Here is a 14,448-nt window from a genome sequence, read left to right as displayed (position 1 = left end):
AAAAACCTATACATATAAGATCTCCTACTTCCTTAGTAATTTGAAGAGGCTGCCCAAAGGAAAGCAGTTAGAAAATGTTTAGATGTTCCTAAACATACAAATAATGAGCAAATATGATTGCTTTTTATAATTTTCTCTATATTTTTGCAGTTATCGTAACATCATTTTCATTAAGAACAGCTTGGTGAATACAGAAAACCAAAACCAAGAAAATCACAATCCTCCCCCACCCAACCAACTACTAATACTTCATTGTATTTTCTTCTAGTCTTTGTTTATAGATTTGCTTGTTTAAAATATAGTGTTATCATGCTCTATATAAAATTTGTGCCCTGTAAAAAGTGATAAAATTCCCTGAAAATCAGGGAAATTACTACCATTTATGGTCTACTTACCGTATGCCAGACACTTTACTTGCATTCTCTTACTTAACTCTCAAAACCTCCCAATGGGGTAAATACTATTACCATCCCTATTTATATATGAGAAACCTGAGACTCAAAGAAATCCAGAGCGCAAAGCTAGTAAATGGCAGAGCTGGGGTAAGAATGCAGGCAGCCCAGCCCAGGGACCTGTGTTCTTAACCACTGCCTGCAAAGAGCCCTTCTCTGCGTGACCAGTGTCGGTGATCGAGAGCAATTTACCTTCTTGCCTGTAACAACAGTGAGATTGAGAAACTCTTCCCCACCAGTGCCTACGCCATGCTAATTCCAGTAACAATCTGAATAATCATTTCTTTAGCCCCTGTTTACACCATCCACCACCCTAGTTCACTATCTCTAACTCTCACAAGAAGCTTTGAAGGTTTGTGTACTGTAAGCACCATTCCACAGCTGAGGAAACAAGGCTCAGAGAGCCCAGGTAACTTAGGCACCATCCCGGAGATGGAGAGTTGAGCTTCTAACTCCATGGCACCATCATACTGCTTCTCAATAAAAAACTCCCTTAAGACCCAGATAAGGATGAGAAGAGAATGGTCCTTAGCCATTTGCATATTAGTGACATTAGTGTGTTTCTGTGGCACCAAACTGGTGGGATCCAGAAGGCAGGATGTGCATGTTTCGGTTGATTTGGGGTGTGTGGGGGGGTGGATATTAAGCCCCAGGCAAGTGGACCTGGCACAGGGCACCTCAGAGAATCAGACCTCACTGTCTTCCAGGTACTGTTCCTGTGGAAGCCTCTGAAATCAGGTGTCAAAAGAGTTAATTACCTAAGGGGAAGGCAGATTTGTTTGGATAAACTCTGTTATTTATATGAAGTACATCTGTTGTTGCCGACTCCAGACATTTTCATGGGCCAAGAAGCTGGCTTATTTAAAAGTATGTACGTTGAAAGGACTTCAGAAATTTCATTGAGAAAACTGAGGCCAAAGAAATTACATCTTCAAAGGAAGTTAGCAGAATGGAAGGATCTAGAATTCTCCAGCCTCCCTCATCCAAGTCCCTTGAACTTTCCACTATACTATGTTGCTTTACCTAATTTTTTTTTTTTCTTTTTTTTGCGGTACGCGGGCCTCTCACTGTTGTGGCCTCTCCCGTTGCGAAGCACAGGCTCCGGACACGCAGGCTCAGCAGCCATGGCTCACGGGCCCAGCCGCTGCGCGGCACGTGGGATCTTCCCGGTCCGGGGCACGAACCTGCGTCCCCTGCATCGGCAGGCAGACTCTCAACCACTGCGCCACCAGGGAAGCCCTTTACCTAATTTTTGAAACTATGACAATAGGTCAGAAAAATTTAGTGATGTTTATGTGGTTTATGGAATGTAAATTTTTAGAAACCAAATTTGTCACATATAAAAATCAGAGCTTTAATATCAATAGAATGACTGTAATCTCAAACACCTACTATATTATCTTTCCTATTTCTGTTGTTGTCTCTTTTTTTCTAGATTTCACGATGCTTTGCAGCAGTTTTCTGAGTCTGGAATTTTCTATGTCTGTGGATCCCAGAATTTGCTAAGAGATGGAAGAGTCTCCGCAGAATGATCTGAACATGACAAGCCTTGAGGAAGAGGACCCTCTCCAGAGCAGCAGCCCTCGGATTTCTGTTAGGGAATTTTCCTGCCACTGCTGTTACGACATCCTGGTTAACCCAACCACCTTGAACTGTGGGCACAGCTTCTGCCGGCACTGCCTAGCTCTGTGGTGGGCCTCTTCGAAGAAAACAGAGTGTCCAGAATGCAGAGAAAAATGGGAAGGTTTCCCCAAAGTCAATATTCTCCTCAGGTAATGCTCAGCCCACGTGGGTAGCTCATTGGGCCTGTACAGTGTGGTTTCTCTTACTGGGAGCAGCCACATCTGGAAAGGCCAGAGGGGTGGAGCCCACTGCCTCAGGGGTCATTCTGGATCTGCTGGCATGTGAGTCAGGGAGCTCAGGGACCTGGAAGTCCCGACTCCCTTCCTCACAGGTGACCGTGATTTGTTTGTTTATTATAAATGGGGGAAAGAAAGAAACGCTGGTTATCAGACCATTGTCTGTAACCCTATGCACATAATACTTCTTATTGATGTGTATTCACTGAGAACACCCTAGGTCTCATAGAGAAGATGGTCTAACTGTATGATTCTCGAAAACTGGTTTGATGCTGGTTTTCATAATCTTTGACTAAACTCTGTTGCATTTATCACATTAATAGAGTTTCTCATGCATGGCATCACACAACAGTTGTTAAGACCTTCAGATAGCAGGTTTATTTCTGCTTCCCTTCATAATGTTCATCATGTCCCTGTGAGGTCTTTGAGGCTAAAATCCTTTTCTCTTGCCTTCTTGTTATCAACAGAGTACCAGGAAGTTCCACTGAAAACATTAACCCAGCATTCTCTTTTTCACAGGAGATGTATTTACACCACTTTGCTCTGACCTTTCAGCCTTGGTTTACCTGCGGGTTAACCTTAAATTGAAGAAGGGTTCTCTGATTGTGTATAATCGAAAATGAAGAGCCTACAGTATGACCTGAGGGTTGGTCTCACTCTCACTACTGAACTGCACCTTTTTTCTGAGTTAATTTTTAATAACATAAGCAGTACATATATAGTCATTTACATTCTTTTAAAAAAATCAGAACATTGCTGATAAAGACCCCTTCAACCCCTCCTCCCCCATCTTACAATTCTTCCTTCCTTTTTCTCAGAATAATTTCAGTTATGACTTAGTTGTCATCTTTCAGATTTTTAAAAATACTTTTTTACATTTATGTGCCAATAGGAAATGCAAATATTTCCTCACATCAGTGGTGTACTGTGTTTCTGCAGTTTACTATTTCATTCAACAATGCGGATAAATTTATTCATTTTGATACACAGTGATATCCAGTAAATTCATTTTTAAAACTATGTATGTTTCCACTGTATGAATGTATTTCCACTGTATGTTTGAATATGCTATGTTTTATTTAGCTGTTGCCCTAACAGTGGACATATAGGTGTTTCTGATTTGTTGCTGCTACCAGCAGGGCCATAACCAATCTTCTTGTCCATTCTTCTAGAATCCTTATATATTATTAAATGTTGATAGTAGTTTTATTTTGGCCTCTAAACATTATAAGTATACTTAGTCAAACAACTGTCTTGTGATTTTTTTTTTTTCTGTTCTCCATAGGGATGCCATTGAAAAATTATTTCCTGATGCAATTAGAATGCGATCTGAAGACATTCAGCAGAATAATGATGTAGTCCAGAGTCTCGCAGCCTTTCAGAAGTATGGGAATGATAAGATTCTTTCAGCTCCCAACACTGGCCGAGTGAATCAGCAGAGGGGAGGGGGATTCTTTTCCGGAGTGCTCACAGCTTTAACTGGTGTGGCAGTAAGTTTATGTCTCTCTGTCCCCCTCCCTCCCACAGTTTCCCGTGAAGTCAGTTCTGTTGAAATACCCCTAAATGATTAATGATGTGACCGAATGTGGTAATTCACTATGTACATTGAACCCTGGGGATGTTGCCTATGCAAGTATATGCAACGTAATATTCAGAGCCCAGTAAATGTTAGCTTTGTCCCATTTCATCCTCTTCACAACCTATGCAATAGGCACTGTTATTATTCCTGCTGTAGAGAGGAGCAAACCGGTGCAGAAAGGTGTTAAAGCTGGAACTCAAGGCCATGTCTTGAGCACAGCCCTTCACTAACTTCCAGTGTAGAGACTATTTTCTTTTTAAGATCTATCCATGCTACAAAAATCTAACTATTACAAATTTTCCAATAGAAAAGGCACGCGAGTCAGTTATACTGGCCAAATTGATGGGGAAAAGGGTGCAATGCTCCCTGGTGCCCTGCAGTGAGTCCTATTCCTGTCTCTGTTCCCTGACGACCCGAGACTCAGCAGAGATGAGCCCACCAAGGGTCACGCTCCCCAGATCTCAGTGGCAGTGGTGTTGCCGGCTTCCATATCTATGGACTTGGCATCATCCCCTTCCAGCTCAGCTTTTTCCTTCCCGGCCCCACGCTCACATATTTAGAAACTGGCGTCTCTGATCCTGCTGTGGAATAAGGGCCATGTCACTTTTCCCCAGGTGGTCCTGCTGGTGTATCACTGGAGCAGCAGGGAATCTGAGCACGACCTCCTGGTGCACAAGACTGTGGCCACATGGACAGCAGAAGAAGTTGTCCTCTGGCTGGAGCAGCTGGGCCCTTGGGCCTCTCTCTACAGAGACAGGTTTTTATCTGAAAGAGTAAATGGAAGGTGAGGAGCAAAATCTTCTGATACGTCACTGACATTTTTTAAACAGTTTTATTGAGACACCATCCACGTAACCCCAAAAGTCACCCATTTAAAGAGTATAATCAGTGGCTTTTAATATATTCACAGATATGTGCAGCCATCGCCACAGTCTGGTTTTAGAACATTTCCATCATCCCCAAAAAGAGAGCTCCTGCTAAAGGCAGTCAATCCTCATTTTCCCCTCCCGCAGCCCCCGGGAACCACCATTCTACTTTCTGTCTCCTGGATTTGCCTGTTCAGAGTATTTCCATTCTTCATTCATCCATTCTTCAGTTGATGGACATTTGGATTGATTCCATTTTGGGGCTGTTAGGAACAGTGCTGCTGCGACCATTTGTATATAAAGGTTTTTGTGTGGACGTGTATTTTCAATACTCAGTACTGTCTTGGAGTGGAAATGCTGGGTCATAAGGTAACTCTGTGTTTACCTTTTGGGGAGCCATTGAATTGTTTTCTAAAGCAGCTGAACCATTTTATGTAATCGACTGACATTTTAATTGTTTGTTGCTTCCTGATTATAAAAGTAACATATATTTATTTATTTTAAAATAATAAAGTAGAATTGTAGGACATTAGAAATGAAATACCTTCATAATCCTGCTCTTCAGAGAAAACCACTATTATCATCTTGCTGGACACCTGTCCAGATTTTTTTCAATGTTTATACAGGCATACATATAGATGTGTTAAATAACATGTTATTTATTTATTTAAACTGGAAATACGATTGTACTAAGCAAACCTGTGTTTATATGTATGTGTATAGGCTAGAGTCTGTTAATCAATCTCTACCAGCACACATATGTGGTGTTTCCCTTTTTTCTGCTCCAGACGGTACCAGACTACATTGTGCAAATGCTCTGAGGAACCTATTAGTTTGAGGAGCTCACTCATCGCTGAGCTATGCGTCAGCCTGCTTCTGCCCATCAGCAAATCCCCCTGCCCCTTCCGGAGCCCTGTCCATCTTTACTAGGGTCCCTCCCTTCCTTGAAGGGGGAACACGTAGGGGTGTTACTTAGACCACCAGGCAGCCGCTCTCTAACCCATTTGAGTCAGACGTGTAGTCCACTCACTGCTAGACTGCCCCACCTCCCACCCTGGTCCATTTTTTCCCCCTGAACTGAGCTTTTAACACTTGACTCTCTATTGAGGAAGCAAAATACTCCCACTTTGTCTGTTTTTTGTAAGAAGTTGTACCACCTCCCCACCCTCGCCCTGAATTGTAGTTAAAGAAACTTCTCTACCCACTTAATACAATATGTCTTTCTGTAACTGTCTTCCTTCCAGAGGAGAGATTCCAAAACTGGAATTGTTGAGTGAAAGGGAATAAACCTTTACGGGGCACTTTTAACAAGGAATCACTGTGGAGGTGAATTCACGTCTTCTGATGAAAGGGAACAGATAAGGGATCTACACTTATCTTTATTTAATCACTATCCTCAAACAGCTACTCTTTTTTTGGCTGCATTGGGTCTTCATTGCTGCGTGCAGGCTTTCTCTAGTTGCGGCGAGCAGGGGCTACTCTTCATCGTGGTGCGCGGGCTTCTCACTGCTGTAGCTTCTCTTATTGCAGAGCATGGGCTCTAGGTGCGTGAGCTTCAGTAGTTGTGGAGCACGGGCTTAGTTGCTCCGCAGCATGTGGGATCTTCCTGGACCAGGGATCCCACCCGTGTCCCCTGCACTGGCAGGCGGATTCTTAACCACTGCACCACCAGGCAAGTCCCCAAACAACTACTCTTAATGTCATAATGTTTTATTGGATTTCTTCCCAATTTTTTTTTTCTGTACACACACACTTTAAAAAATAGAGGGACTGGCAAATAGTAAGCTTTCAGTTGTTTGCTATTATTAATCTTATTTCATATGTTAGGTGTCTTACCTCAAGCCTAAAGTGTTTATCTGTGTTGATAAGGTGGAACTCCGACTGTGGAAAGTTTGCTTCCAGGATGTAATCTCAAAAGACATCTCCTCCTATCTCCTTGCCCACACCCTAGGTTGCTTTTAACTTTGACAGAGGAAGAATTTTCCAGGGCACCATATACCATAGAAAACAGCAGCCACCGAAGAGCCATCCTCATGGAACTGGAGCGAGTCAAAGCACTGGGTGTGAAGCCCCCGCAAAACCTCTGGGAATACAAGGTGAACTCTATTTTTTCAATGGAAAATAAGTATTGAGCACCAGATATCAGTTATCTGCCTGCCCACTGCTCATGAATACATCAGACAAAACCGAAGCCCCCTGCATCCCCACTTTCCCTTTGCCTGTGTATCCTTCCTGAGCCTGTTTTTCTACTTGTGTTATGGGTATATATCCACAGCTCTAGGAACAATGTTCTAGGTTTTTAACCTTAACATAAAAGGCATGAACTGAGCTTATTATCCTTCTGCAAGTAGCTTTTGTCTGTGGCTCTCTTTTTCTCTTGTGCCATATTCCACTGCACAAGTGCATGACCATTTATACATTCTCCCATTGATGGCCACTGAGATTATTTCCATTTTTGCTATGAGAAACAGGGCTGCTGTGGACATTCTTGGAAAGTTCGTGTGCTCATGTGTAAGACTTTCTTTGCGCTATACACTGAGGAATAGGATTACTGGGTCACAAGTAACGCACATCTTCAGCTTTACCAGATGCTGATAAATTGTTCTTCAGTGTGACTGTACCTGGTTCTCCTTCACAGAGAGAATTTAGCGAATACTGTAGTGTAAAACGAATACTCTATTTTTTATTAGTCATAGAGTGTCTGGAGTACAGATACCTATACCCTAAAAAAGACATCATGGAGAAAAATAAATACAAATAACCAATAAGTTTATGGGGGAAAAATGCTCACTGATAATTATGGTACAAATGAGACAACCCGCTGGCGTCATTCTCACCTGTGACATTATCAAGGATAAGAACTTTCATAACGTGAGGAAAGAGGCACTCATGTGTGCGGATCCTAAATTGGCGCAGTCTCTTTGGAGAGCAGTTTGTCAATAACTATTAAAGTTTAAACCGCCCCTACTCTTTGGCCTACAATTTCACTTCTTTGCATTTAGAGCACAGGCAGCATAGCGTTGTGATCAAGAGAGGGCTCGGCAGCCTGACTCCCGGGCTCCTCGCCAGGCTCCTCCAGGGCACACTGACTGTGGCAACGCCAGCAAGTCCCTGGGTCTCCTGGTCCTGTTTCCTCCTCAGCCAATTACCTCAGAGAGTCACAGTGAGAGTTGAATGTTTGAGTCACAGAAATTATTAAACAAGATGTTGACCACAGTGTCACTGGTAATAGCACGTGGGAAACAACCTCAGCACCCATTGTTAGGAACAGGTTAAATAAATACAGCTCACCCATACATGTAGCCATTACAAAGGAACGAGGTGACCCTGGGTGTGCTAACAAGAAATGATACCCAAGTTGTTAACTGAAAATAAAGAAAAACACGTTAGAAAAGCTACACAATTGTATGTGTCATAGAAAATCTCTGGAAGGATACACAGACTGTTAACAATGTTTTCATCTAGGGATTGAGACTTGAGTGGAAGGGTGAATTGTATTTGTCATTTAATACAATTCTGTGCCGTTTGAAAAAATTGTGTTTATTTTGTGCATGTATTGCTTCAAAGCTGAGAAAACACTAGTTTCAGAATTTTTGAAGATTGGGGATAGGGTCCTAAGATAGATGATTTGTTGTTTTCTGTGTTGTTTGTCAGTTTAAAAAAAAAATCCCTACTTCTCTTTTATCATAAATTATTAGTTTTGTTAATGCGGTCAAATTCTGGACTTCTTGTAGCCAATGTTAGACCTATGGTGGGTTTTAATATCTGACAGAACCTTTCTGGGTCCTGTATCCAGCAATGAGCCTCTATTTAGAATCTGTCAAAGTAAACTTAATATTCACCAGCGTGAATGGGGCTGGTATTCTGGTCGCACTGTAAAGAGCAGGCAGAACCTTATCATCAGTCTGCTCCTTCAGATTTGCGCTTCAGCCCCTCCCCAGGGGTGGTCGCTTGATGTTCAGCCTGCAGGCTGTGTGGTAAGACCCCTCGGTGCGGCTGCCCCTGAGTGCCACTGTTCTCGTCAGACCTGAGAGGGACAGCTCCCCACAGCAGTGCTGTCGTCGTAACCACCTAACTGGGAGGTTGGTTTATCCTCCTTCTCTGATAGAAGGTAGCCCCAGAGTTGGGATATTTTGGTCCAGCTGGTCCCAGACCTACAAACATATAACCCGGTCATCTCCCTTTGTCTCGTACTAACCAAGATGTGGCTGGGTGCCTTCGGGCTCTATTTCTGGGACCTGTATTCCTTTAGAGCCTGCACACCCAATAGGAGCAGCATCGCCCCCAAGGCCATTGGTTCTTGAGGGGTGAAAAGTGTTAGGTATTGCAGTGACTTGTGGCCCTCCAAAGACCACAGGACATAAGCAGACACACGGTATGTCTGTGGTGTTAACGTTTCACGGGGCAGGGGAGGGCTTATGAACAAAATGTCTTTAAAAGGCTCCTTAAGGGGTAATAATGAAAAAAAGGCTGGGAAACATTGCTTTAAAATGAAGAACTACTTCCATATTTCTATGTCTCACCTACGTTACAATATAGAGATAATTTTTAGAAGTTAGATTTTTCAAAAAACTTTTACTATGGAAAATTTCAAATATACCCAAAAGCAGGATAATAGTACAAAACTTCCATCAACCCATACGACAGCAACTCATGGCTGTGTTTATTTCAGTAATACCTACTCCTGCTACCCCTGATTATTTTGAATCTGAGATAGCATATATTTCATAAGTAAATATTTTATTGAATCTCTAAAAAGTAAAGACTTTTTTTTTTTTAATTTATGTGGCTGCATCAGGTCTTAGTTGCGGCATGCGGGATCTTCGTTGTGGCACTCAGGCTTCTCTCTAGTTCCAGCGCACGGGTTCCACAGGGTGCAGGCTCAGTAGTTGTGGCGCGCAGGCTTAGTTGCCCTGTGGCATGTGGGATCTTAGTTCCCCAACCAGGGATCAAACCCGTGTCCCCTGCATTGGAAGGCGTTTTCTTAACCACTGGACCACCAGGAGAGGCCCTAAAAAGTAAAGACTTCTTGAAAAACAAAACTAAAATACCACAATATACCCCCCCAGGATGAATAATTCTCTGATATTATCAAATAATTTGTCAGTATTCAAATACCCTACTTTTTTTTTTTCAGTTGATTTGTTCCACCCAGGGTCCCAACAAGGTCCACACTTGGTTGTCATGTCTTTTTTTTTTTTTTTGAGGTAAAGTTGGTTTTCAATATTAGTTTCAGGTGTACAACATAGTGATTCAATATTTTTATAGATCATACCCCACTTAAAGTTATTATAAAAATATTTGCTGTATTCCCTGTGCTAAACAGTATATTCTTATAGCTTATTTTATATATAGTAGTTTGTACCTCTTAATCCCCTACCCCTGTCTTGCCCCTCCCACCTTCCCTCTCCCCACTGGTAACCACTAGTTGGTTCTCTATATCTGTGAGTTGGTTTCTGTTTTGTTATAGGCATTTGTTTGTTTTATTTTTTAGATTCCACATATAAGTCAAAATATACCTACTTATTTTTCTATGTCTGACTTATTTCACTAAGCATAATAGCCCCGGGTCCATCCATGTTGTTGCAAAATGATAAAGTTTCATTCTTTTTATGGAAGGGTAGTATTCCATTGTGTGTGTGTGTGTGTGTGTGTGTGTGTGTGTGTATTTATATGCCACAGCATCTTTACCCATTCATCTGTTGATGGATACTTAGGTTGCTTCCATATCTTGGCAATTGCAAATAATGCTCTTATGAACATTGGGGTGCCTGCATCTTTTCAAATTAGTGTTTTTGTTTTCTTTGGATATATTCCAAGGAGTGGGATTGCTGGATCATATGGTATCTCTATTTTTAGTTTTTTGAGGACCACCCATACTGTTTTCCACAGTGGCTGCAGCAATTTACATTCCCACCAACCGTGTACAGGGGTTCCCGTTTCTCCACACCCTCTCTAGCATTTGTTATCTGTGGTGCTTTTGGTGATGGCTTTTCTGACAGGTGTGAGGTGATAGCTCATTGTGGTTTTGATTTGCATTTCTCTGATACTTAGTGATGTTGAGCATCTTTTCATGGGCCTATTGGCCATCTCACTGTCTTCTTTGGAAAAATGTCTATGCAGGTCTTCTGAATTTTTTTTAATTGGGTTGTTTGTTGTTGTCATGTCTCTTAAGTCTCTTTCAGTCTGTAGATTCTCCCTTCCTCTGTCATTACCCTGCATTTATTTGTTGAAGAAACCAGATCATTTTCTCCTGTAGTTTTCTGACGTTTTGTACTTTGCCAGTTATCTCTCTGTGGTGTCACCTAACAGGTCCCTTCTTCCCCTGCATATCCTATAATCTAGGAGTTAGGACTAGAGGCTTACTTTGGTCTAGGTTTGGTGTTTCAGCAAGGCTGCTTTATAGGTGTGGTATTTTCTTCCATCAAGAGGCGCATAATGTCCCATGATCATTGATTGTTTAGATCCATTAGTTCGTTAAGGGTTGCCAAATGGTGATACTGTAACTCTCTCATTTCTTTTTCATCTTGTTAGCTGACATACATCTTTAATAAAAAGGAAATCTTCTGTCAACAGCCATTTTGATTATCCTAAGTACAGTTTATACCAGAAGGGCAGGTTAAATGCTTGATCTTCTCCATTTACTTACCAGTTTCAGAATTTGCTTCCCTGTTGTCCTCCAAAAGTGACCGATTTCTTTCTTTAGGATTATTAATAACCGAGTATTTTGACATTCTTGATGTATTTGAATACATTTCAATAGTTATTCTAATTGATGCTCCAACTGTCCCATCTTTTTTGAATAGGAGTCTCTTCAAATCATTCTCTGAGTCCATTTTTTAAATTTAACTTTTGAATTGAGGTACAGCGTACTTGCTAATGAGTCCTTTTAACATGATTTATTAGTCTTTGATAGTTTCCGTTCCCACACAACAAGATGTTCAAGTTACTCATGTACCTTTCCTGCCCCAGACCTGGAATCAGCCATTTCACAAGTTGGACCTCTTAAAAATTTTTTTAAATATAGAAAATGTTAGGTACATACAAAAATAGAGGGAAGAGAGTACTCATACCCAGCTTCAACGAGCATCGACTCATGGTCACTCCTAATTCATCTGTACCCCTCCACCCTCTCCCCACACCCACAGTCCTGGAATTATATTAAAGCATATCCACACATCATGTTATTTCACCCCTAAATACTTTAGTGTGAAGCTCTAAAGAGAAGGACTGTCTTCTTAAATGTAACCGTTATCACACTTTAAAAGCTTTATTGGTAAGCCACTAATAGCATCAAATAAGTTGAATATGTTTTAACAGTTTTGTTGAGCTATAATTGACATACACATATTTAAAGTGTACAATTTGCTAAGTTTTGACATATATACACACCTGTGAAACCATCGCCACAATCAAGATAGTGAACGTATACATCACTCCCAAAAGCTTCTTCCCGCCCCTTTGTAAGCCCTCCTTCCCATCCCTCCCCTTTTTAATTAGTGCGCAGTGGTATCTCACTGGCCTAATTTGCATTTCTCTAAGGATTAGTAATAATGAGCCTCTTTTCATGTGCGTATTTGCTATCTTCTTTGGTGAAGTGTCCATTCACATCTTTTGCCCATTTTACTTGATGCTTAGTAGCATCAAGTAAGTTGAATCATATTTAAGTTTCTTTTATAATCAGGAAAAATATAAATGTACATTCATTATAGCAAAATTTACAGAAGTGAAGAAAATGAAAATAAATTGACCCTAATCCCACCTGAGATTCAGACATGGGTAATATTGCGTTTTGCTCTGTTTTCTTCTAGACAATTTTCTGAGTGTACTTAAAACAGCTGTTTTATTTTTGTATTCATTCCGCAAACATGTACTGACATCTCTTGTGAGCCAGGTGGTCCTTTAGAAAGGGGATCTGAGTCCTGAATCAGGCAGGCCCTGCTTTCACGGCACTGACACTGTGGAGGTGGATGGCTACACATCTTAGATCTTTTCTTCACCTAACATTGTAACATGAACATTATCCAGTGCCCCTCCTATACATTCCTCCATGGCTGTATGAATTCTGGGCTAAATATCTACTGTAACTTCAGGACTGAGGTCACAGATCTCACTTTTTCTCTACTATGCACAATGCAACACTAAATATTTTGTGCATGAGGCCTTCTGATTTTTTTATTAAGTGGTGCCCACTGATTACTTTCCCGAAAGGTTGTGTTCTTCTAAATGTGCCTAGGAGCTTGCTTCTCATCCCCCTATCCCTCCCCACCCATGGAGAGAGACTGGATCTTTCTATAATGTAGCCTAACAGATGGATTACTTGGCCCCTTCTTCCCATTCATTCATTCATTCATTCCCAGTGCAAACCACGTGGAGGAGGGCGTGAGACTGCGGAAGGAGCCTGGGTGGGGAGTGGGCAGCTATTGTTGTAACGAGTCCCTGCACCCGCCTCATCCTCTGCAGGCCGTGAACCCGGGCAGGTCCCTGTTCCTGCTGTACGCCCTCAAGAGCTCCCCGAGACTCTGTCTGCTGTACCTCTACCTGTTTGACTACACAGACACCTTCCTGCCCTTCATCCATACCATCTGCCCTCTGCAAGAAGACAGCTCCGGGGAGGACATCATCACCAAGCTTCTGGTGGGTCTGGAGAGGGCCTTGAGTGGCTTCATGCTGCCGTTCCTCAGTGTGGGATGGAATTGGAGACATGGCTGGCGCCTGTCAGAGAAGAGGAAACAACAGAGGCTTCATTTGAATTTTGCAAGGAGAGCCCCTACGAAAGAAAATACAGCAGGAACTTCCCCACTCCCAGAAGCCTGTTTTGTTTCCTGCATTGCATAGCAAGAGGGGTTACCCTCTGGACTTGAAATATTTAGGGGGGAAAAACCCAGCTTTGCTTCTGTTATAAAAGAAGATAGCATAGGTCCAGATTGCCCAAGGGTTAGATCTGTGGGCCCTCCAGCTTGGTAATCTGTCTCTTAACAGGATCCCCAAAGGATGATTATTTGTCCTACCACAAGGCAGGGTTAGTATCCGTCCTGTTGGCCTCAGAATAGTAAGCTGTCATCCAGCTCACTGATGGGAGTCATCAAGTCAGCTGACCACAGGGCCTTTGGCAGGGATAGCTACCCACCCCAGCTCTGATGGATTCCTTCAGAACTGTCAGTGGATCGCATTGACTCAGGGTGATTGTGTCTAGTTGGTCATCAGAGGGTAATGTCCTTTACGTTGGTACTTTTGGGGCAGTCCCTCTGATCCGTTTATATCGAAAGTCACATGGATATAGGAATCATCGTATATGATGTTGAAACAGAATTCCTAAATCTCCAAAGACCCTTTTCTAAACACTTGAATCAAATGCCTACCTAATTGACCTCAGCCTTGGGTGTAGTTTTAAGCCTGCAGGTTAGCCCCTTTGCACAGTGTTTCTCTGATTACCCAGTTTTCAGCTGTTCCCTGCCCTTGCTGGACTGGGAGCACAGAGACCCCCTGACCTTTCCGTTTTAAAGAGCCCCATCAACCCTTGCCCGCTTATCACGCTGACTTTCTTCTTGGGATGCTTAGTGTCTGCTCCGTTGTACACAGTCTTGCTTGGCTTTCATTAGCCTCTGGATGCTTATGAGTTGTTTAAATGCTCTCGTTACAGATTACCTGCTAATTCTGTAAGGAAAATTTTTCATTTTCCCAAAATTACT

The 14,448-nt window shown here is 42.2% G+C and overlaps 1 protein-coding gene across 1 annotated transcript in view; it reads left to right on the top strand.

The window, feature by feature from the left end:
* Positions 1-14,448, top strand: part of BFAR (bifunctional apoptosis regulator) — a 28,798-nt gene that overhangs the window by 10,772 nt on the left and 3,578 nt on the right. Inside the window, exons 2-6 of the mRNA XM_067706585.1 lie at positions 1,888-2,224; positions 3,597-3,801; positions 4,505-4,674; positions 6,708-6,852; positions 13,220-13,393. Of these exons, the coding sequence (XP_067562686.1) occupies positions 1,962-2,224; positions 3,597-3,801; positions 4,505-4,674; positions 6,708-6,852; positions 13,220-13,393 (957 nt within the window). The 5' untranslated portion in view covers positions 1,888-1,961. The remainder of the gene's footprint in view (positions 1-1,887; positions 2,225-3,596; positions 3,802-4,504; positions 4,675-6,707; positions 6,853-13,219; positions 13,394-14,448) is intronic.

This window comes from Pseudorca crassidens, chromosome 15, assembly GCF_039906515.1.
Source record: "Pseudorca crassidens isolate mPseCra1 chromosome 15, mPseCra1.hap1, whole genome shotgun sequence".
NCBI classification, from domain to species: domain Eukaryota; kingdom Metazoa; phylum Chordata; class Mammalia; order Artiodactyla; family Delphinidae; genus Pseudorca; species Pseudorca crassidens.
Note: the sequence above shows the minus strand (reverse complement) of the source record. Positions and strands in the feature narration are given on the sequence as shown.